We start from the raw sequence: 23,097 nt of genomic DNA, 5'->3' as shown, positions 1-23,097 counted from the left end.
TACTTTTAAGGGTCTTTGTAATTTCGTTTCCTGCCACAATAGCATGAAGAATGGATTGAGTTCGGTTGACATCACCCTCCGAAGAGACACCCAGAGCTTCACTAACCTCGCCAATATTTTCAAACGCCCAGTCCATACCCAAATCAGAAGCTGTCTCTAAACAATTCGGGTGCACAGCTGCCAAGGGTTCCATTATGTTCACATCAGATTGATCAATATCCCAGGAATTAAAATCATGATGGCAAACCTGTTGAGAAGAAAACTGATCTTCATACTTGCCCCCCTCACTTTTTAGATCATTCCGGTACATATTTAACTACATATCCATCTCAGTTCCAGGATCATCCGTATCATCATGAGGATTATTCGCCTCAGTCTCGGAGGGTAAACCATTTAAGCCTTTTAGAGCAACAAAGAACTTAAGTTCGTTAAGCAAAGTCACAGCTAAGTCGCAAAGTCACAGCTAAGTCATCTGTCAATTTGAAATAAAGGTCCCGTCCTACACATACTGTCACCCCATTAGAGCAACCTACACTTCCGGACGTGTTCTTTGAAGACAGTGACCCTTCATTCCGTGAGACAATGGCCCCCAGAAAAACTCCTCTGTTGAGCCATGCAATCCTCCACACCACCACCACCATTACCCAACACCTCACACGAAGAAAGGGTAGAAATGGAACTCTGAGAATGAGAATCAGAATTTAAAGCTGGAAAAGGAGAGCGTGCTACCCACTTCTGTTTATCATTGCGAGTCCATCGAGAACCCTGGCAACCAACTGATGCACTCGGCTTTCTCCACTTTGCTTTCTCAGTCAAGGACCAGTGAGGTGTAGCTCGCTGTAACGAAGAAGAGGAGAGAGTTTGGGATTGGGCTTGAACCTATGTTTGTCCTTTAATTGGTCCCAAAGTTGGATTTGGGTCACTAAAAAAAGAAATGGACAAAGAGTTGGGTCCTTTATGAACCTGTCTTTTAGTGTGGGCTATCCGAGGCCCACGATTAGCCAAAGTCAAAACAAGCTTGGGCTTATTCTTGATGAGCCCATTCTTAGACCCATAATGACTTAAAGCTTTAGCTTGGCCTGTCGCCTTCCGGCCCAAACCAACCTTAGGTTAATCTGAATTGCGGCCCATCCCAACCTCTTCACTAGCCCTTGAAGATAAGGATAAGGAAGAATCTATAAAAGCCCCTACGGTCGCCACGTGCAACTCTTTTCTTATCAGCTTTAACGCGCTTGACCGGCTTGTGTCGGCAACTTGATCTTCCTCTCACGTATTTCACCGCCCTTTGGAGTTCTTTATCTTTCAGCCATTGCTGAATCTGTAACACCCCTTCTTTCCCTTTGCTAAAAAGCATGTTCCATTCTTCCCCTGTCGTGAGATGAGACCCATCACTGCCTTCAAGACTCTCTGTCGAGGGAACCAGTTTTGGCGAGACTTCTTCCCAGATCGCAACCTTGTAGCAGAAGGTGTCGTCACTAATAAATATGAACTGTGGACAGGGCAATCCAATTCTCACTGTAATCCGAACGCTTTCGGTGTCCCTTGTCTCATCAGCAACAACTCCCACGAATCCGCCGCATAACTCCCCTACTTCAACAAATAAAGCGTGACACCATAGGTGAAGGGGAAGTCCGAACAACCGGATCTGTTTGAGACCTTTGTCTCTGAGAAGCCGCAACATCCAACTCTGAAAGACCACACATCGATCCGCAAGGTTGTAGATCCCCATTGTCGCTGGCCTTCCTTCAACACTCTTTGAGCCTCTGCTTGAGAAGGAAACCTAAAGAGAAGCAGCGAATCGGATAAGGGAGTGACCCCCACTCCACAAGATGTGTTCCATGCTCGTGCCGCCCATTCCTCCACTCGAGCACATCCCCCAACTTCTTTGTCGAAACGACCGACCAAGCAAGATGAAACAACCGTTTTCCTCCCTCCGACGGACTTCCCGTCTATGTACAGTAACGGCCCTCGATGAGGAATTGCCCCTTACCTCCCAAAAGGAGATCAGGTGTTCAAGTCTCAAAAGAGACAAGTGTGTGTGTGTACCAATTAGGAAAAAAAAGAATTGCCGACTTCACATCCCCACAAAGTGAAATTCTTGGAATCTTTGCAATTTCTAAAAAGGATTTCATCTAAGAGTAATGAAATCACGATCGCCTTGAGATCGCCCCTAGTGGGGTGAAATCGCCCCTAGTGACGTCATTACTGTATATGTTTTAAATCATCTATTGAAATTTCAATGTCAGCATGATAAGCTTGAATATATTATATAGTACATATTAAGTTTTATTGAATATAGTACAAATTAATAAATAAATGACCAATAGCTTTTATTCAATCAAACAATGAAAATATTTCAAGGAAAGAAGCCCATAAACAAGCCCAACCACAAGGTTGCCATCAGGATAACCGCAATAAGCAACCCAATCAAACCGGGAGAGAGGGCTAGAAACACATCAAAACTAAAGCAAACATTGATAGAGGTCTGTTAGGTACGTGTTTTATTTTTAATATTTTTATTTTTGGTTGGGTACTATAGCAGTGTTTTTGAAAGAAAAGAAAAAAAAAAAAACGTTGTTAGTAAAAAATGTTTTGTTTTGCAGAACGAATTGTGGCCAAAAATCAAAACACCAATTTAATATCTTGACATGTTTTAACATTGTAACTACATGTTTTAAAGGGTGATGAACACGACCCAATACTTTTTCTTTGGGGCCTAAAATGGGTAAGCAACACGTCCTACCCGAAAGGCCCGTAAGACCAAAATTTAACAAGCCCAACCACAAGGTTTCTATAGGCCCACAGGACAACCGAAATAAACAACCCAATTAAACTAGAAGAGGGTAGGAAAAACATCAAAACTAGAGAGCGAGCAGGCATTGATAGCTAGGTGAAGCAGACAGGATATTTCTCTCTTCAGCATCACTAAAGGATTGAGGAAGATTATAATCTTATGCTATGGTTTCAGCATAAGGGCAATTGCATCTTTTGATCGAGAAGAGCCGGTGCGGGATCAAATCTACAGTGGAGTTTAGGGTTTTCAAAGGAGGTGTTGATTTGTTGTTTAAGATGCGCTTATTTCACAAAGTTGGCCAAGGTGAGCTTCCATGTTAACACTGCTATGTTTCAATTTCCACTTCCAATTTGAAAATGCCCAAATAAGAAAGTCACTCCAAGAATTAGGGTTTATAGAAACCACATTTGTGTTGTAATTTGTTCCAAATTAATATTGAGTAAAAAGACATAGGGCACAAACATTTGGTTGCATCCTATGAAGGAGGGCAGGCTTATCTTGAGTAGTAGAATGTAGTGATAGCTGTAACGGGTGGGCGCTTACCCATTTATCCAAAAGTTTAAGTTATTGAGTAGTACTACATACCTACCCATTTATACCCATTTCACTTTCCATCCGGATCCATGTGGGACAAGTCCTCCCTTGTGACAATAGCTGACCATCAGCGAAAGGAATGTGCGGGGATGGATTTGCTGAACCAAACCAATTTATGCTAGTGAACATTAGGACTTGTTTGAGAAATGAATTTTATGGTGTCAACCGTGTGATGAAGTGAGGAGGTCTTTTCACACTTCACAAACTAAAAAAAGTACATAATTAATGTTACTTATCGAAAAAAAAAAAAAAGAAGAAGAAGAAAGGTATATAATTAATGTGAATACTTCTTAATTCCACAAAAAATTAATTAATTTGTATCAATTTGAGTCATAAAAAACTTTCGACATTGAACACATCAAATTTATCAAAGTTTCGACAACGAACATATAACTTAAAAGAAAGGAAGAGAGGGAGAGTGCAACGATACGATTGTCCTTTGTTTGGTTGAAGCATAGCTAGAAATTTTGAAATTACCACCATGGGTTTGTCTAGAACCTAAGAATTAAGCATATGGAATACTTTTCCATATAGCTTATTGTAAGATTGGTTGAAGCAGAGCTAGAAATTTTGATTTGGGGGACCAAAATAAAACTATGTAATTAAAATTTGAATAAATTATAAATCAATTGTAGTAATTTTTTCTAATATTAGTCTTAATATATTTATTGAGGAAAATATAATTTAAAAAATGATTAAAATGCAACCGAAATAAATAGAAATGGAAAATTGATTTGACAAAGAAAAGACATAGAGAATAGGAAATGATGAGTTACATATAAAAAGAAAAGTGGTAAAAACAGTTAAATGAAAAATTAATTTTCCTTGAGCAATTGTTTTAATTTTTTGAAAATGAAATATTGAATACCTTTATTTCACTTTGAGAAAGATATATCATTATTACCTTGATGAAAATTAATAAACAAATGTACCATTTTTATTATTTATTTATTGAAAGGAAGAATTCACGTCCCTCGAAAGAAACACAAGGCTAAATAGGACCTCTAAACTCTCAATAAATCCAAAAACTCTACAAGCTCATCCAAGGATTTACAATTTCTCCCTAGAACCCAACAAAAAAGAGTGCTAAGAATGAAGAACTTCAATGACCCAATATTGTTTTCCTTTCCTTCAAAGGATCTCCTATTTCTTTCAAGTCATAGACACCACCAAATGCACAATGGAGTAGCCCTCCAAGAATCTCAAACTTGAGCACCCACAATAAAACCTCTCTAAGCCTCGATCAAGGCTCTAGCAGACCGTGGCATAACCCAATGAATCCCAAACAAACCCACAAACAAAATCCAACAATCTCAGGCCACTAGACAATGTAAAAGAAGGTGATCAACCGTTTTCTCGTCATTTTTGCACATAGAGCACCAGTTGACCACGATCTGTCTTCTTCTCTAGAGATTGTCTTGGGTCAAAATCTTACCGAAAATGGAATGCAAAAAATGCTACTTTGAGAGGAGCACTTGTATACCAAATTGCCCTCCATTGGAAGGACGATCCAAGAGCATCCACAAGACAACAATAAAACGACCAAGCATCGAAACATCCATGTGCAGATGAAACCCAAATGGACAAATCAGAATCCTCCTCAGCTATCTCTTGATGGTATAACAGCTCCAAAATGCCAAATGCATCCTCCATCTCCCAATCCTGAAATAATCTCATGAAATGTACATCCCACAACGTTCTTCCACTATCAATGCGATAGCAGTCAACCACCATGGATTGCCTATCAATAGCAACCCTATAAGTTCAGGGAAAGTGACAGCAAGGGACCGATCCCCACACCAAATGTCATCCCAAAAATGTAAATGTCCCATTTCAACTAAATAAAATCTTGCAAGCTTTAATAAAATATGATTATTAGGAACAAAATGGAGAAGCACTTTAATAACTTATACAAGTATTAGATGTAGAATTTGTCATTTATCAAGTGAGAACTAAAAAAATTAGCATGTATGATATTATTGTTCTTATTGGCATTTTTGCCATCTTGGTATCATAACACTTTAGTTTCCCTTTCTTCCCACAGCTCCAAAGACTTGTACATAGAGATTAGCATATAAGTTAACATATTTTTCTGGTAATCACTACATAATGAAAATGTGTGGTGATAAAGGTTCGTGTATATTTATTGAAGACAAGGGGATGTTAGTATAATTTCTTCTTATTCTTCTTATTCTTCTTTTTTTTCTTTTTTCTTTTTCTTTTTTTTTTTTTTTTTTTTTTTTTTTTTTTTTTTTTTTTTTTTTTTTTTTTTCTCTCTCTCTTTGAGCTTATTTACAAAATAACTATTTTTAAACAGTATAAACAAAAGTTTTGATTTTTTATTTTATTTTATTTTTTATTTTTACAAAGTTCTGAGTAATGTTTCTATAAGTTTCTTTTAGACAATTTTATTTTTTTATTTTTTATTTTCTATGAAGACAATTTGCCCCTTCTTTTTAAAGTCTTCTTATTATCAAATATAGTAACACTCCATCAAAAAAGTAGTGTTGTAAAATTAGTAATAGAAGTGCTATCTAGGAAGCACGGACACTCCAAAATGGGCGAAGAATCCGTGTCCGACACGTGTTGGACATGGACACGCGTCAGACACGCCCCGACACGTGTCGGACACGCCAAAAAACGTGTCTGGAATTTTTTTTTTTTTTTTTTGAATTTTCGGACACGGCACGGACACTCCGAGGACGCGGACACGGCATGGACACTTCTTGAATTTTTTTTTTTAATGCTGATATGTTCTTTTTTTTTTTTTTTTTTTTGTTTTGTACTACCCTTTTGGTATTGTAAATGGTAAAAGTCCTAGGTCAAATGATGGATGGGAATAGATGATAATACACTGATTTGTTTTTGTATCTTTTTTGGGGACTAGCCTTTAGGTGTTTGTAAATGTTAAGTGCTAACAGTAAAGTCATGAATGTTAATAGTCCTTTCTGTCTATGCTTTTGTATTTGGAGTAAAGTTGCAATGATGATTAAATGATACTAGTTATTATTCTAATGTCTTATTTTTTATTTGGTTTTATAATTCTGCAACATTGTTCTTTTATAGTTTATTAGTTATGAGTTACGATTGGTGTTTTTTTTTTTCATTGTGAGGTTGATGAAAAATAGTTTCACTTAGTAATTTTTAAAGTACTACATCATATATATATATATATATTATTCGCCGTGTCCGTGTCCTAATTTTTTTGGATTTGCTGTGTCGCCGTGTCGGTGTCATGTCGTATTCGTGTCCCGTATCCGTGTCCGTGCTTCTTAGAGTACTATAAACAATATTGTTTAAAAATACTTTAATTATGAAAAACCCTGTATATAATGTGTCAATGAATAAACCACATATACCATTGCACAACTCGCTATTAAGCATGATGTGAGAAAAACTGGATCAAAAATCGATGTCCTTTTCAAAACAATTTTATTATCACAATGTGTGCATTCATCGAATCAGAGTGTTTTGTTTTTGTTCTTTTTTATTTATTTATTTATTTAATATTTTTGAAAACGTTTTCGTCAACTCTATCAAGGACAATAGTTGAGTTTTGTTTTATAAAATTGAAATTTAGGTGCTGAAGATTATAAGAAGTTGCATTTTCTTCTCGTTCTCTCAAGGGAAATTTGTTCAGTTTATTGAAAACTTTAAACAAATCATCATTGAGCAAATTCAATTATGAAGTTTCATTCACTTGAAAATTGACTCATCTCAACTGAAATATATTTTTTAGTGACACCAAAATTTCTTTGTCAAATGCACTTAATTACAAATCCACTTAATATGCTCAATTTTAATTGTTAAACTGGTTTATCAAAAGACCTCAAGACTCAATGAATGTTACAACTTGATTAAGTCTTCAACACTGAAATTACCAACAGACCGACACCAAGTCCTAAACTTAGTGAGCATGCAATTTGTTCTTCAAAATGTAATTAACTACAGAATCACCAAAACAAAGATGGGATCATTTTATAAAACACATACAAAATTAAGGAGAACAAAATAAATTATAAATTCTATGCAAGACAAGATGGAATCATCTTAATTACTGACCCCCATCATAAAACTTCACATTTCTCACAAGACTACTGTTAAAAACCAAATGATCCGCCCCAGTTGCTGAACTTCTCCAAACACCAACAAAGTGCTTCATCAATCTTTATTATATATATTTAATGTTATATGTTTTCTCATTCTTACCGTTACGTATCTTATATACACACACACATATATATATTGTATATATTTTCGCATTCTTACAGATTTTGTATCTTATATATATTCTGTATTCATATTGTGTAATTCCTATATCTTGTAGGGATCTGTGACAGATTTTTCATTGATTCAATTGCTCTAGACTCAGTTACTTTAGTGTCATTTCTATTCAATTGCTCTAGACTCAAGTATCGTTCAAGTGATCTAGTACGCGAGCCATATGCAAGATTGAATTATTGGACAATATAGAAACAGAAAATCATATTAATATCATAAAAGATAAGGCTTCCGAAGTAATTCTTCAGTGACTAACTTATAAACCAGAAGTTAAAACTCTTGAACAAGCTAGGATAGAGAATGTGCAAAACGGAAGTACACAAGCATCAAAGCCTATGTGTACTCCATTCAGACTTTTGGCAGGATTGTCACCAAAGACCGAGGAGGAGGTGGAGCACATGTCTCGTGTTCCTTATGCTAGTGTAGTTGGTAGCATGATGTATGTTTTGGTATGCACTAGGCCAATCATTTCAGATGCAGTGAGTGTAGTCAGCAGATACGTGGATAGACTTGGGTAGGTCCATTGGCAGGTGTAAAGTGGATATTGCGGTACTTGTAAGGCATTGTAGATGTTGGCATAGTACTATGAACGAGGCAGTGACACGTGTGAGAGTGTTTTTGGATACGTTGATTCGGATTACGCTGGAGATTTTGATAGGAAGAGGTCCTTGACATGGTATATCTTTACTCTTTGTGAGAAGACGACTTTGCAGTCCATAGTTGCACTGTCTACTATTGAGGTTGAGTACATGGCAGTTACAGAGGCAGTGAAGGAAGCTATATGGCTGAAAAGTTTGGTTGGTGATTTAGGCTTGCAACATGATGATTTAATTGTGTTTTGCGACAACCAGAGTACCAAACTTCTGACTAAAACTCATATGTTCCATGAGAGGAGCAAGCACATTGATGTCAGGTTGCACTTCATCAGAGATGTGATTGCACGGGGTGTTATTGCAGTGAGAAAAATTAGAACAACAGAGAATCTGGAGGATATGATGACTAAGGTCATTCCTACTATTAAGTTAAGACACTGTGTGGACTTGATTGGTGTCTGCAGTTGCTGAGGCACTTAGGGGCATGTGAAGGATGCAAAATGAGTAGCTAGAGATTGTGGAACTTGGTGTAATTTGAGCTAAGGTGGAGATTTGTTACGTGGCCCAAATTTTGTTCAATACATTCCATGTCTGGAGTCCTTCACAGTTTTGTAATCAACAATTTCCACTTCTTGAAAAATGGTGCTTGGAGGATGGAGGTGACTACCGGCCCAACATTGCCCTTGCCCATATCGCAACAGAACCAGAACCCACTCCCTCCTTTCTATGAGATAAGCAAAGCAAGCTCGTGTTTTTTTTCTATAGTCTCATACATGGCTCTTCTCTTCTTTTAATATATATGCATTCTACTCGTCAAATTTTTGTAGTTGGCCTTGAAGATTGACTATATCCACTTATTCAGTTATAGATGGTGTTCTTCCCTCCCATTTTAGCTATATTTTTGTTATTAATCTTCTTCTTTATAAAGTTCCACACTGACCTCTGACCTACCCTCTAGGAGGAAATCCCTTTTAAAGAATTCACAAATCCTCAAGCAGTAAAACCTGAAAGCAATCGTTTAATCACTTGGTCACTTGACTTGCTACTAAATTAACCTAATTATTTTGTAGATTTATTGGACCTAGCATAGACACAATTCTAGTATCTTAAGTTTGGTAATCGTTAAACTTGGTTGCAACAATTGTATCTCCAAAAACTCAATTCTGAGTTCTTGAAAAGTCTCAAAATTGAGGGATGTGCATATGTTGGCTTAAGTTATAAATTCTCTTTTTTATGTTTGGTAATCGTTAAACTGGTTCATTTTATGATTAAGATGTCATCAAATGTTCAAGCTCAGTTGATGAATAAATTGGCTAAAATCGAGTTGTATCAATGTGTTTCTCCATGTGTTTTGTTAAAATCTATAAGATCTTGGTGCTATGAGCTTGTTAACTTTTGGATGACTTCGATGTTTTTTATTTGGTGTGTTTTATGTTATGTTTTTTATTTACATTTGTTGTGATGATACTAATTAATTGATAGACAAGTTTTCAAGATAGTTGGTTGATTTGTTAATAGATGATTTTTATTCTCAAAAAGACAAATTTGATAGGAGATATTTGATCACTTTTATTATTATTATATTTTAGTTACTAGACATAAGATAGTAATATTTATATATCCATTCTATGCATTTATATGACAAAAATTGCTAGCTGTATCTTCTATGATTTCAATAGGTAATGAAATACATTTGTTTAAAAATGATCTTAACTTGTATCTTCAGATTCAGTAAACACTTCTTCTATCAATGTAAATTCATTTGGATAGTTGTATAGCGCTTTAATTTTATTCATTGCATCATCTTGCAAGAATTCTTATGTCTTGTTTGCCTCAATCACCTTGGAAAAAGAAATATCTCTGATACTTGATTCGGGAATATGAATTGCAGGGCGTTCTTATTTCAACAGTCATTTCGGCTACTTCTGCAGCTAGCTGCTGTAAATGAAACTATTATCCGACTGTCTCACACTTTTTGGGACATCTCAATGAATATCTTTCTGTGTCAGATTTTGCAGAAATTAAAGGAAGTGAATTTCGCTTCTTATTAATGAACTATCTAAATATTATTTCATCTCGAGGCTTCAGAATAAGATTGTTGTAACTTCGAGTCTGTTATAACTGGAATATCTTATGGGAGATTTTCTAGTCACCATTGATATGAACTTGAAATTGTCGTAATACAGGAGTTGACAGAATATGTGAGAATCAGGCTGCCATTTCATGATTTTAAAGTCCTTTCAAAAAAATGGGCAACCCCAATAACAATTCTTGTATATTCAGCGAATTTTGACAATCTAGGATATGTGAGAATCGGGCTGCCATTTCATGATTTTAAAGTCCTTTCAAAAAAATGGGCAACCCCAATAACAATTCTTGTATATTCAGCGAATTTTGGCAATCTAGGATATATGGTTTAGCTGAAATTTTCTATTCTTCTTGTCCTTGCTTTCCCTATGGTCATTCTTTTCCTATTGTCCTCTTTTCAGAATTACTATGCTTTAAAATTATATTGCCTATATGCGTGTTCAATTTTTTTTTTTTTCCCCCTAGTTGGGACTCACACACGCTGCCTCCACTGAGATTCGAACCCTTGACCTCTCTTTGAGAAGTAGGAGCCTTGTACCGTTAGACCACAAGCTTGTTGGTATGCGTGTTCAATTGAATTTGAGAGGTGAATGTATTTCTTGCATCTCTCCCACAAAATGTGTGTAATGGAACCATAGCAAGCTTTGAATAATTCCTCCTCCCTATTTAAGATGAGAAGGGATAATCTATAATAATTCCTCCTTCCGGTATTCAAGAAGGTTTTTCTACTTGAAGTTATTCAAGTGTTCACTTAGGAGGAAAGATTATGGATTCAATCAACACAGGAAAGAAAAACAAAAGGTATATTACAAGATAATATGTCCCAACAACCAAAACTGAGAAAAAAAAGAACTAAGAATGCCTGCTAGCAAGCTAGGCAACAAGTGAACAACAAAAACAAACCATACATTTTCACTAGAGCTATACACAACACCAATTTGTGGAATTAAAAACATAAACTTGAGCATGGTAAAAACGGAAGCACACATCATGAAACCTTAGTTGGAAAGCAGTTGCAATTTGATCTTATTCAGTTTAGCCACAATTTCTTTTATGTCACTCATTTCTTCGGGTAATTCTCTAGAACACTCCAACCCTAGTTCAATAATCGATACAAAAATGCCTTGTGTGGAACTCATTTCATCTCCTCCTGTTGTCGACAAACCTCTGTCAATGACTTCTATTATTTTGTGGGGATGTGATGCACTCACCCATTGCCTCAGACTTAATTCTTCAATGAATATTTCATTTCTAGGGTTTTTTTCTTGTGAATGTCTCCAACAACATTATTCCATAACTATAGATATCACCTTTAGTGGACACTTTTCCTTCTGAACCGTACTCTGTCAAACATTCATTTTATTCAAGCTTGATCAAAATTCATATCGTGATTGTTTATCATATATTCCTAATCATTAATTAAACAAAAAAGAAAATACATAGATTTGTAATTGATCATTTGAATGCAATCATACTAGGGATAATTTTTTTCAAAAATATAATAATAATAATGTAGCAAGGGTCTGAGTTTCCATACATATAAAATTGGATATGCTAAAAATTTTGAATAAATAAAAATGAAAAAGGAAGTTACGCACAGAAAGCATGGTGAATAAGGTAAAAAAAAAATTACCTGGTGCAATGTAGCCGACTGTACCTAAAGTCTCCGTTTGTGTTGTAGTCTTATTTTCAGCTAATATCTTTGCAATGCCAAAATCACCAACATGCGCGACCATGTCTTCATCTAAAAGGACATTGCCAGGCTTCAAATCACAGTGGACAATAGGCTCTAATTGACCTTGATTGAGATACTCCAAAGCTAATGCCACATCAAGCATAATGCTTGATGGATGTATAATTTAAATATCCATAATTAAAGGAAGATTACTAAATTAACGCACTATTGAGATAAGCTCTACAAATTTCGATAAGGATTACAGATTGAGATAGGCTTTACAGATTACGATAAGGATTAAAGATTGTGATAAGGATTAAAGATTACGATAAGGATTAAGTCTACAGATTACAATAAGGTAATTCTACGTGACATCTTAACTTAAGCCCTATAAAAAAGGCGGGGGAATCAACGTTTTGAGGTACGCAATAAACCCTAACTCAATTTCTCGATTTCTCCAGGGAGATTATCATTCACACTGACTTGTTCGTCGGAGCCTACTCCACCGGTAACACACTGGTGTTCGTAGGATCACTTTTTCTTCTGTTTATTCAGGAAGTCAGATCAGATCCAGGTTGCGTAGAATCCATCATCAACAGTTGGCGCCGTCTGTGGGAACGATTTTAGTTCTCTAAATAAAGTATGGTTCGATTGCGATCTGGTCTGGTTGCTGGCGAATACGAAGCGTTGCAAACTTCTGATCAAGGGGACTCGACGAGGCAACCCCCCGTTGTCCCAAACGATCAGGAACGCATCACAGCGTTGGAACAACAAGTTTAAACCCTAAATAAGGGAATAAACCAATTAGTCCAGAAAAATTCAATGATTCTACAACGCTTAGCCGCCCTTAATGAGGTGGAGAATAATGAAGTACCCAAGAATGACTCCCGTAGGATTGACAACGACGCTGAGCTTAGTCAAATAGGGGGTCAACAGAGAAGCCATCACCATCGGTCTCTTGAACGGAATAATACCAGGCTCCGTGCAGGTACCTCTGGTTGTGTTGGTGACAAGACTGAAGACGTCACTTATTTCAATCTGTAGATGCAAGATCTGAGAACTAGGGTCAAAGACGTCATGCAAGCAATGAAAGGGAAGGGCCAGGCCACAGTGAACGATCTGGTACAGAAGACCAACCTAGCATTTAGCCTTGCTGTTATGTTATGAGTTGTCCTCTACCTAGCAAATTTAATATGCCAACTCTTGAGAGCTTCGATGGGACGCGGACCCTCTCGATCATTTGGAGACCTACAGCCAACTCTTGAGAGCTCCGATGGGACGCGGGACCCTCTCGATCATTTGGAGACCTACAAAGCTCTTATGTATTTGCAAGTCGTACCGGATGAGATTATGTGCAGGGCTTTCCCTACCACACTAAAAGGTTGGGCTCGTCCTTGGTTCAATAAATTAAAGCCAGGCTCCATTGAAATCTTTAATGAGTTGAGCAAACAATTCATTGGACACTTCATCGCTGGGCAGAGGCATAGGAGACAGCAACACACTTATTGAATGTGAAATAGCAAAAGGGAAAGCCTCTCCGTGGTTACATAAGTCGTTTTAACGCTGATATGCTGCAGGTAGAAGAGGTGGACGACAAGGTTGCCCTCACAGCCTTTATGGGAGGACTACAGATTTCTAAGTTCCTATTTTCCTTATCAAAAGAAGCCCCTACAAGCATGACAGAGTTGATGGTTAGAGCGTGAAGCACATGAACGCTGAGGATGCTATGAATGCACGAAAAAACAAAGATGGTGAAGATAAGAGATCGGAGAAGAAGAGGCCAGCACCTAACACTAGGGTGGAAAAGGAATCGAAGTACAAGAAATTCTCAAACAATCAGGCTGACAGATCGTCTTGCCGCCCAGTGAGCCCAGGCAGGTATAATAACTATACCCCCTAAATACATCTGTAGAGCCAGTCTTTCTGCAGATTCAAGATGACGCATCATTGAAATGGCCGCCAAAGCTAAAAACTGATCCAACAAAGAGGTCTCTAAGTAAATACTGTAGGTTTCACCGGGACCATGGACATAACACAGAAGATTGTTTCGACCTCAAAAACCAGATCGAGAACCTTGTTCGTAAAGGTCATTTACGTAAATTCACAACTAGAAATGGAAAAGGAGGCTCCAACCCAGCCCGGGAGGGCTGAGATGATCACCCTCCTCAACACCAACCAATGGGTGAGATCAAAGTTATATCGGGTGGCTTCGCTGGTGGTGGTGAGACAAGTTCGGCTCGGAGGGCTCATGCTAGGAGAATTCGGAGTTTTTCAGAGGTGAATGAAGTTGGAATGACAAGTCCTCCAACAAAATTACCTCGAGTTGAGGAGCCGGTCATAACCTTTTCTGAAGAAGATGACAAGGGAATTCACCAGCACCATGATGACCCTCTGGTAGTTTCCATGGTTGTTGCTAATTTCACTGTTCGACGAATACTGATAGACAATGGTAGCTCGGCTGACATACTATTTCTTAGGGCATACGAGAAATTGAAAATTGGCCGAGAGAAGCTCCGACCCATGAAGTCACCACTGGTGGGATTTTCAGGCGACAAAGTATATCCACTAGGGGCAGTTACCCTTCCAGTTACTGCAGGAGCCAATCCAAAGCAGGTCACTGTAATGGTGGACTTTGTAGTGGTGGACTGCCCATTATCATATAATTTTATCCTGGGGAGGACAACATTGAATGCCATGAAAGCAATCACGTCCACTTACCATCTCCTGATGCGTTTACTAACTGAATATGGTATGGGAGAGCTAAGAGGGGACCAAACAATAGCTCACGAATGTTATGTCGCCTCTCTTAGAAAACAAAATCGCAAGAGGCATTTACGATTGAAGGGCTGGAAGGGAAAGATAGACCAGACTTTCATAGAGCGGAACCTACAGAAGAGCTAGAAGAGGTCATCTTTGGTGATGATGAGCCTGAGAAAAAAGTGAGTATAGGGTCTTTACTCCCCCCAGGTATCAAAGATTAACTTACTCAATTCTTCAGGAAGAATCGAGACGTATTTGCATGAAGACATGCCGGGTATAGACCCCACTATCATGGAGCACCGCTTAAATGTAAATCCTGACTTTAAACCTGTCAGACAAAAGAGGAGGACTTTCGTTCCAGAAAGGAATTGAGGCCAATCCAGAGAAGATTCGAGCAGTCATTGACATGAGATCGCCAAGATCAACCAAGGATCTACAATGACTAACAGGGAAGATTGCTGCCTTGAGTAGGCTAATCTCTCGGTCAACTGACAGGTGTCTACCTTTCTTTCGTGTGCTAAGGAAGGCGTTGGAATGGACCCCAGAGTGTAAGCAGGCGTTCAAAGAACTAAAGCAATACCTTAGTTCTCCCCCACTAGTGTCTCGAACCATACCGGGAGAGGAACTATACATATACCTTGCAGTCTCCACGACAGCTATCAGTTCAGCTCTGATACGAGAAGAAGAAGGGGTCCAAAGGCCAGTATACTTCGTGAGCAGAGTACTTAGGGGTGCGGAGGAAAGATATCCAAGGATGGAACAGTTGGCCTTTGCTTTAATTGTGTCCGCCAGGAAACTGAGACCATACTTTCAAGCGCATACGATAGTGGTCCTAACAGATCAACCCCTTCGACAGGTCCTACACAAGCCAGAAAGCTCTGGTCGACTGACGAAGTGGTCAGTAGAGTTAGAAGAGTTCGACATTCAGTATAAGCCAAGAACAGCAGTAAAGGCTCAGGTGTTGGCTGATTTCTTAGCTGAGTTTACCCCTCCAGAAGAGGAGAAACAACCCCAATTTTCGACAGAACCAGGTTTAAGTGAGCAGATGGGCCCAGAAGTAGTCTGGGACTTGTTTGTGGATGGGTCATCTAATGTTCAGGTTAGCGGAGCCGGGCTTGTTCTTGTCTCCCCAGAGGGAGAAAGTATACAGTACGCACTTCGGTTTGGTTTCCAAGCAACCAACAACGAAGCAGAGTACGAAGCCTTGATAGCAGGATTAAAAGTGGCAAATGCCCTAGGGGTTGAGCAATTAAATATGTACACCGACTCCGAGCTGGTCGCTGGACAAGTTCAAGCGGAATATGAGGCACAAGACGAGAAGATGAAGAGTTACCTACAAAAGGTGAAGGAATTAAAGAATCACTTCCAAAGATTCTCAATTCATCAAATACCACGAGAAGAGAATGGGAAAGCAGACACTTTAGCCCAGCTAGCTACTGCATTGAACCTGAGATTAATAAGAATATACCACTGGAATATTTGGAAGAACCATCTATATCTCAGGAGAGACAAATTGAAGTGCAACAAGCGATATTGAGTGTGGAATGGGCAGATCCTATCATCAGATATATCAAGGATGGGGTGCTACCAACAGACCGAGCAGAAGCTCGAAAGGTCAAGATGTGGGCAGCTAGGTATACGCTTATCAAAGGGGTGCTCAACAAGAGAAGCTTCTCCATGTCGTATTTACGATGCGTTTTTAGCGAGGAAGTTGACTACATTTTAAGGGAGATCCACCTAGGAGTTTGTGGAAACCATGCTGGGGGTAGGTCACTTGCTAACAAGGCCATCAGACTAGGATACTATTGGCCCACCATGCAGAAAGATGCACTTGACTTCGTTCAAAAGTGCGACAAGTGTCAACGATTTGCCAACATCCCGAGACAACCGTCAGAGGAGATGACTCCCATGTCAAGACCATACCTCTTTCCCCCTTAAAAGAATGAAGGGTCAGCTTCATCTTCTTCCCTCGATAAAAAGATGAAGGGTTAACTACTTCCCTTGTTAAAGGGTGAGCTGAGTGAAGCTCATATTAATCTACTTCCCCTGTTAAAGGGTGACCTGGGTGAAGCTCGTATTAATCTACTTCCCTTGTTAAAGGGTGAGCTGAGTAAAGCTCATAGTAATCTACTTCCCTCGTAAAAAGATGAGGGGTTAACTACTTCCCTTGTTAAAGGGTGAGCTGAGTGAAGCTCATAGTAATCTACTTCCCTCGTAAAAAGATGAGGGGTTAACTACTTTCCTTGTTAAAGAGTGAGCTGAGTGAAGCTCATAGTAATCTACTTCCCCTGTTAAAGGGTGACTTGGGTGAAGCTCGTATTAATCTACTTCCCCTGTTAAAGGGTGACCTGGGTGAAGCTCGTATTAATCTACTTCCCTTGTTAAAGGGTGACCTGGGTGAAGCTCGTATTAATCTACTTCCCTTGTTAAAGGGTGAGCTGAGTGAAGCTCATATTCATCTACTTACCTTATTACGAGTTACGTGAAACTCGTCTTAATCTACTTTCCTTATTAAAGGGACGAGCCGACTAAAGATGTCAATAAAATCAAGTATAAAATAACGGTAGCATGCCAGCAGGGCAGCTTGCCAAATAATGGGAGCATGCCAGCAAGGCAGCTTGCCAAATAAAGGCAGCATGCCAGCAGAGCAGCTTGCTAAATAACGGCAACATGCCAGTAGGACAGCTTACCAAATAAAAGCAGTATGCCAGCAGGGCAGCTTGCCAAATAAAGGCAACATGCCAGCAGAGCAGCTTACCAAATAAAAGCAGTATGCCAGCAGGGCAGCTTGCCAAATAAAGGCAGCATGCCAGCAGAGCAACTTGCCAAATAATGGCAGCATGCCAGTAGGATAGCTTACCAAATAAAGGTAGTATGCCAGCAGGGCAGCTTGCCAAATAAAGGCAGCATGCCAGCAGAGCAGCTTGCCAAATAACGGCAGCATGCCAGTAGGACAGCTTACCAAATAAAGGCAGCATGCCAGCAGGGCAGCTTGCCAAATAAAGGCAACATGCCAGCAGAGCAGCTTGCCAAATAACGGCAGCATGCCAGTAGGACAGCTTACCAAATAAAGGCAGTATGCCAGCAGGGCAGCTTGCCAAATAAAGGCAGCATGTCAGCAGAGCAGCTTGCCAAATAACGGCAGCATGCCAGTAGGGCAGCTTGCCAAATAAAGGCAGCATGCCAGCAGGGCAGCTTGCCAAATAACGGCAGCATGCTAGCATAATAGCTTGCCAAATAAAGGCAGCATGCCAGCAGGGCAGCTTGCCAAATAAAGCAGCATGTCTGCCAGGGCAACTTGATAAATAACGGCAGCATGCCAGCAGGACAGCTTGCCACGGCAGCATGGCATGGCAGCTTGCCACATAACGGTAGACTACCAGCATGGCAGCTTACCACATATACGAGCTGCCAATGTGGCACTACGACAAATATACAAGCTTGCCAATATACGACAAATATACAAGCTTGCCAATATACGACAAATATACGAGCTTGCCACATATACGAGCTGCCAATGTGATACTATGACCTCCGACTGTATTCGCGAAATGACAATATAAGTCAGGCTAATGGACAAGGCTCTGCAATTCTAACTATATATTATTGTGTGATATTTTGGAATTAACGTTCCGGTGGTTTGACAAGCAATCCTCCGAAACGGGGGGCAACTGATGGATGTATAATTTAAATATTCATAATTAAGGGAAGATAACTAAATTAACGCACTATTGAGATAGGCTCTGCAGATTACAATAAGGATTACAGATTGAGATAGGCTTTACAGATTACGATAAGGATTAAAGATTGTTATAAGGATTAAAGATTACGATGAGGATTAAGTCTACAGATTACAATAAGGTAATTCTACGTGACATCTTAACCTAAGCCTTATAAAAAAGGTGGGGGAATCAACGTTTTGAGGTACGCAATAAACCCTAACTCAATTTCTCGATTTCTCCAGGGAGATTATCATTCACACTGACTTGTTCGTCGGAGCCTACTCCACCGGTAACACACCGGTGTTCATAGGATCACTTTTTCTTCTCTTTATTCAGGAAGTCAGATCAGATCCAGGTTGCGCAGAATCCATCATCAACAATGCTCACTCTTTGAAGGAGATTCAAGCAGTAGTTGTGAGAATATAACCATTTCTCTAGACTTCCATTAGGCATATATTGCAAAACCAATGCTCTTAACTCCATATTAGAACATGTACTTATGACCTTAACAAGATTCCGATGCCTAACAGTTCGCAGTACTTTGCATTCTGCTTCAAAACTTTTGAAAGCTTCCTCAAGTTGCAAGTTCAGAATTTTCACAGCAACATTTGTTCCGTCAGAGAGTATTCCTTTGTACACCGCACCAAAACCTCCTACCCCAATCAGGGTGGCTTCACAGAAGTTATTTGTAGCATTACAAAGCTCTTGATATGAAAACAACCTATGCTCCATTCCGTCTAACTGATTGTAGGCAGAACTTTGAGCTTGTACTTTGTTTCCATTATATTTTTTGAGCACCGTATACAATACAGCAATGCAGATTGCCACTAATGCAAAAATGGCCGGAAGAACGTATTTGTAAGGAAAATGTTTAGTTCTTGAACCTGAGCATGGCGGAACCTGTAAAAATGGTTTCCCACAAAGTGCTTCATTCTTCATAAAAGATTCTGTTGTAAAATTTTCGAAAGGACCTTCACTTGGGATCTCCCCAGATAGCTCATTGTAAGAGAGATTCAAATATTTGAGATGTGAAAGTGCCTCTAGAGACTTGGGTATAGAACCAGATAGGTTGTTGTGGGAGAGGTCCATGAAATCTAGTGCTACCAAGTTACCTTTGGATTCAGGTATGGTTCCCGAAAATGAATTTTTAGACAAGTTGATAGAACTTAGACTTTCAAAGGCTCCCAAAGTGCTTGGAATGTTACCTGAGATTTGGTTCCAAGACAAATCTATGGCTACAAGTGATTTCAGTGCTCGAATGTTGGGATCTAGAGTAGTTAATGAATTGAATGACAAATTCAAGAACCACATATTATCCAAGCTCCATAAACTCAATGGTATTGACGAGTTCAATGAATTAGAATGCAATGACAGCGTCCGCAACCCACTAACATTTCCGATGCATGCAGGGATTGATCCAGAGAGGTTATTGTTATGGAGACTAATATCTCCTAAGTTGCGCAAACTGCAAATCTCCTTTGGAATGGATCCTTCAAGCCTGTTACCACCAAGGTACAACCTTTGAAGCTCTTTCATACCCTCTATTGTAGACGGAATGGATCCGGTGAAATTGTTGCAACTCAAGATAAGATAATTCAAGTTTGTAAAGGAACCTATTCCCTCAGGAATTCGACCCATTAGTTGGCAATTAGATGCACGAAACCTGAGAAGAGAACTAGAAAGATTTCCAAAAGAATCTGGTAAGATGCCGTGAAATGGATTATTACATATAACTAATCTTTCCAAGTATTTCAAGCTTGTCAAAGAAGTGAGAAAACAAAGTTCATGACTTCTTGGTTCTACAGTTAACTGGTTATCATGTAGATGAAGTACTGTGAGTGATTCCAAGTAGCCTAGACTTGTGGGTATTGTTCCAGTGAATTGGTTCCTACATAGCGTTAATTCAGTGAGCATGGAAAAATTGGACAGATAGGAAGGGATGTTTCCACTGAGTTGATTTTCTCCAAGAAAGAGAAATTCAAGTTTAGAAAGCCCAGTAGTACTTCTCAAGGCAAGATTTCCGGAAAGGTAGTTAAAATATAACCGAACTGCTTGTAAAGAGGAGATGTTGAATAAAAATGGAGGAATTGACCCAGTGAGATAATTTCTACCGAAATTAATCCCTTCCAAACTTGGAACATTACGTATCTCATTAGGAATACTTCCATGAAACTTGTTCTCTTCCAAACCAAGCCGCTTTAAGCTTGACATGTTAGCAAAGAAAGATGGGATTGTACCTGTGAGGTTGTTTCGGCCTAGTAAAAGCACACAGAGACTGGACAAGGTACTCAATTCCTTCGGTATGCTGCCACTAAATTCATTCCTTACCAAAGATATGACTTGAAGCTGTCGGCAATGGTGTATACTTGCAGGGATCACCCCTTCTAAGTAGTTATAATCTAAAATGAGTACCTTCAAGCGACGCAAATGACTGATCTCCTGAATAAGTTGACCACGAAAATTGTTACGACCAAGATGCACCACCTTGAGGAAGGAGAGGTTACCCACATGAGGGGAGATGGTGCCGTGGAGTCCAAATTCAGGAAGCCGCAAAACTGTGACTCTCTGCCTGTGTCGGCGGCTACACGAGACACCAACCCATTGGCAAAAGTTGGTGTTTTCAGTCCAGTTACTCCCCAAAACGTTGTTGGGGTCGAAGGTGATTGCGGACTTGAACGTAAGAAGAGCCGATTCATCGGTGTAATCGGAGGAAAACTTGGCACCACAGACCGTGCATGACAAAAACAGTAGGTGAAGCCCTAATAGCAACAAGGCAATGCCAAACCTCTCCATCGTCCCTCTCAAGAAGGTAAAAGAGCGCTTTAGAGAGACAGAAAGAGAGCTACACAGTGCTTCAGTATATATCTTTAACTGCATTGTAACAACGGCATATATATATATATATATATATATATATATATATATATATACTGGCCTGTACGTACGTCCGAGTCTTGTTTGATTAAGATGACCCCATGGGATACGCTAGAAAAAGAGAGACATTATGACGCTTAAAAGTGTTTTTTAGTTAACAAACCATAACAAACGGCTGCGACCAAAGAGTGATATTATTATCGTCCTTGTGTCGAGTCTTTAAAGAAAGAAAGAAACTAAAGGTCAAATTGAAGAAAAAGTTGGGCACTAGGAAATTAATGGGTAAACCAACACGTCCAAATACTTGTTTGTGGTTGTGATTTCGGTCCAAGAAATGCTTACATTAAAAAAGTATTTAAATATAATTAATGTGAATATTTTCTAGTAGTACTTATTCACCTTCTATTCCAAAATAGAAGGTCCATTATTCAAATTCTTATAAGAACAAGACCCTGAATTTAGTCATATAAGAAAGAAGAAGGGCACGAATTATATTATACAATTGTCCCTTGTTTGGTAGGATGAAATGAAGGAAATATGATAAAGGAATGAGCCAAAATATCGTGTGTCCCTTGTTTGGTGGGATGGAATGAAAGAAATATGATAAAAGGGATAGGCCAAAATATTGTGAAAAAAAAAAAAAAAAAAAAAAAAAAAAAAAAAAAAAAAAACCACCTAAAATTAAAGGTATGGAATATTTTTCAGATAGGTTAAAGCTGTGGCAGAGCAAGAAATTTTGTTTTGGGAATCAAAAATAGAAGTATGTAATTGAAATTTGATAAATTTGTAAATTAATTGCAATATAATTTTTTTATAATATTACTCTTTATAAATTTATTGAGGAAAATATAATCCAAAAACTGAGAAAAATGCAACCGATATAAATAGAAATAGAAAATTGATATGAGAAAGAAAAGACATAGAGAAGAGGAAATGAAAAAAAAAGAAAAGAAATGATAGATTACATTTACAAAGAAAAGTGGTAAAGGAAATGATAGAGGAATGAGCAAGAAATTGTGTGGCAGCTTACATATAATTTGCAGAAAAGATGGATTACTCCAATTTACTAAAATTGTAGGCAAGCTATTGATAATATAGATCACTTGTTTTTGAATGCATTTTTGCTAGATCTATGTGGAGGTGGTTTGTTGTGTGTTTTCAATTGGAATTGGACTATCAATTCTTTTGCTGCAATGGTGAACAAAAAGCTGAGCCATCTATGGTATTTGTTATGTTGTTTGCTACATCTATTTGGGCTGTTTGGAGACCAAGAAATCTCATAATGCACCACATCTTCGCATCGTTTTGTCTTAGTTTGACACTCAATTTTTTTTTTTTTTTTTTTTTTTTTTTTTTTTTTTTTTTATCTTGATTTTTCTTTTTTCTTAGCTGGTATTCACTTGCACGTGCCTCTATTAAAACTTGAACCCGTCCCTTTAAAAAATAAGAACTTGATACTCACAATTTTTCCTTATTTCAAGGTGTATTGCAAATGGTCCATCTTTTCCTGATTTCTAATAAGAGGTGTATGCCTCCACCTTTTCCATTGTACTGTTTATTTTTTATTTTGGAAATTACCACATTTATGAATATATATATATATATATATATTAAAACTCTTCACCTACTCTGAGCAAAGAATTTATGCACGAATTAAATCTTAATAGTTAGATATAAAAGAATACAATGGTAAACTAACTTTTTAACTCTTCAATT

At 38.4% G+C, this 23,097-nt stretch overlaps 1 protein-coding gene and 1 long non-coding RNA gene across 4 annotated transcripts in view; one reads left to right on the top strand and one right to left on the bottom strand.

Annotated features, from left to right (window-relative positions):
* Window positions 1-10,558, top strand: part of LOC132286925 (uncharacterized) — a 41,018-nt gene extending 30,460 nt beyond the window's left edge. For all 3 annotated transcript variants that reach the window (XR_009472890.1, XR_009472891.1, XR_009472889.1), the window contains one exon: window positions 10,154-10,558. This is a non-coding gene — a long non-coding RNA (uncharacterized LOC132286925). The remainder of the gene's footprint in view (window positions 1-10,153) is intronic.
* A 790-nt stretch (window positions 10,559-11,348) lies between these two features.
* On the bottom strand, window positions 11,349-21,300 carry LOC132281033 (receptor kinase-like protein Xa21). The gene is made up of 4 exons (XM_059782772.1): window positions 18,895-21,300; window positions 15,437-15,441; window positions 11,984-12,192; window positions 11,349-11,446 (listed from the first exon to the last, which is right to left on the bottom strand). Exons 1-4 carry the CDS (start codon window positions 21,298-21,300, stop codon window positions 11,349-11,351), a joined length of 2,718 nt encoding a protein of 905 aa, XP_059638755.1.
* Between the last annotated feature and the right edge of the window lie 1,797 nt (window positions 21,301-23,097).

Source organism: Cornus florida, unplaced genomic scaffold (assembly GCF_030987335.1).
Source record: "Cornus florida cultivar Cherokee Brave unplaced genomic scaffold, ASM3098733v1 CherokeeBrave_3.0.0_Hap2_Chr11, whole genome shotgun sequence".
Classification (NCBI taxonomy): domain Eukaryota; kingdom Viridiplantae; phylum Streptophyta; class Magnoliopsida; order Cornales; family Cornaceae; genus Cornus; species Cornus florida.
Note: the sequence above shows the minus strand (reverse complement) of the source record. Positions and strands in the feature narration are given on the sequence as shown.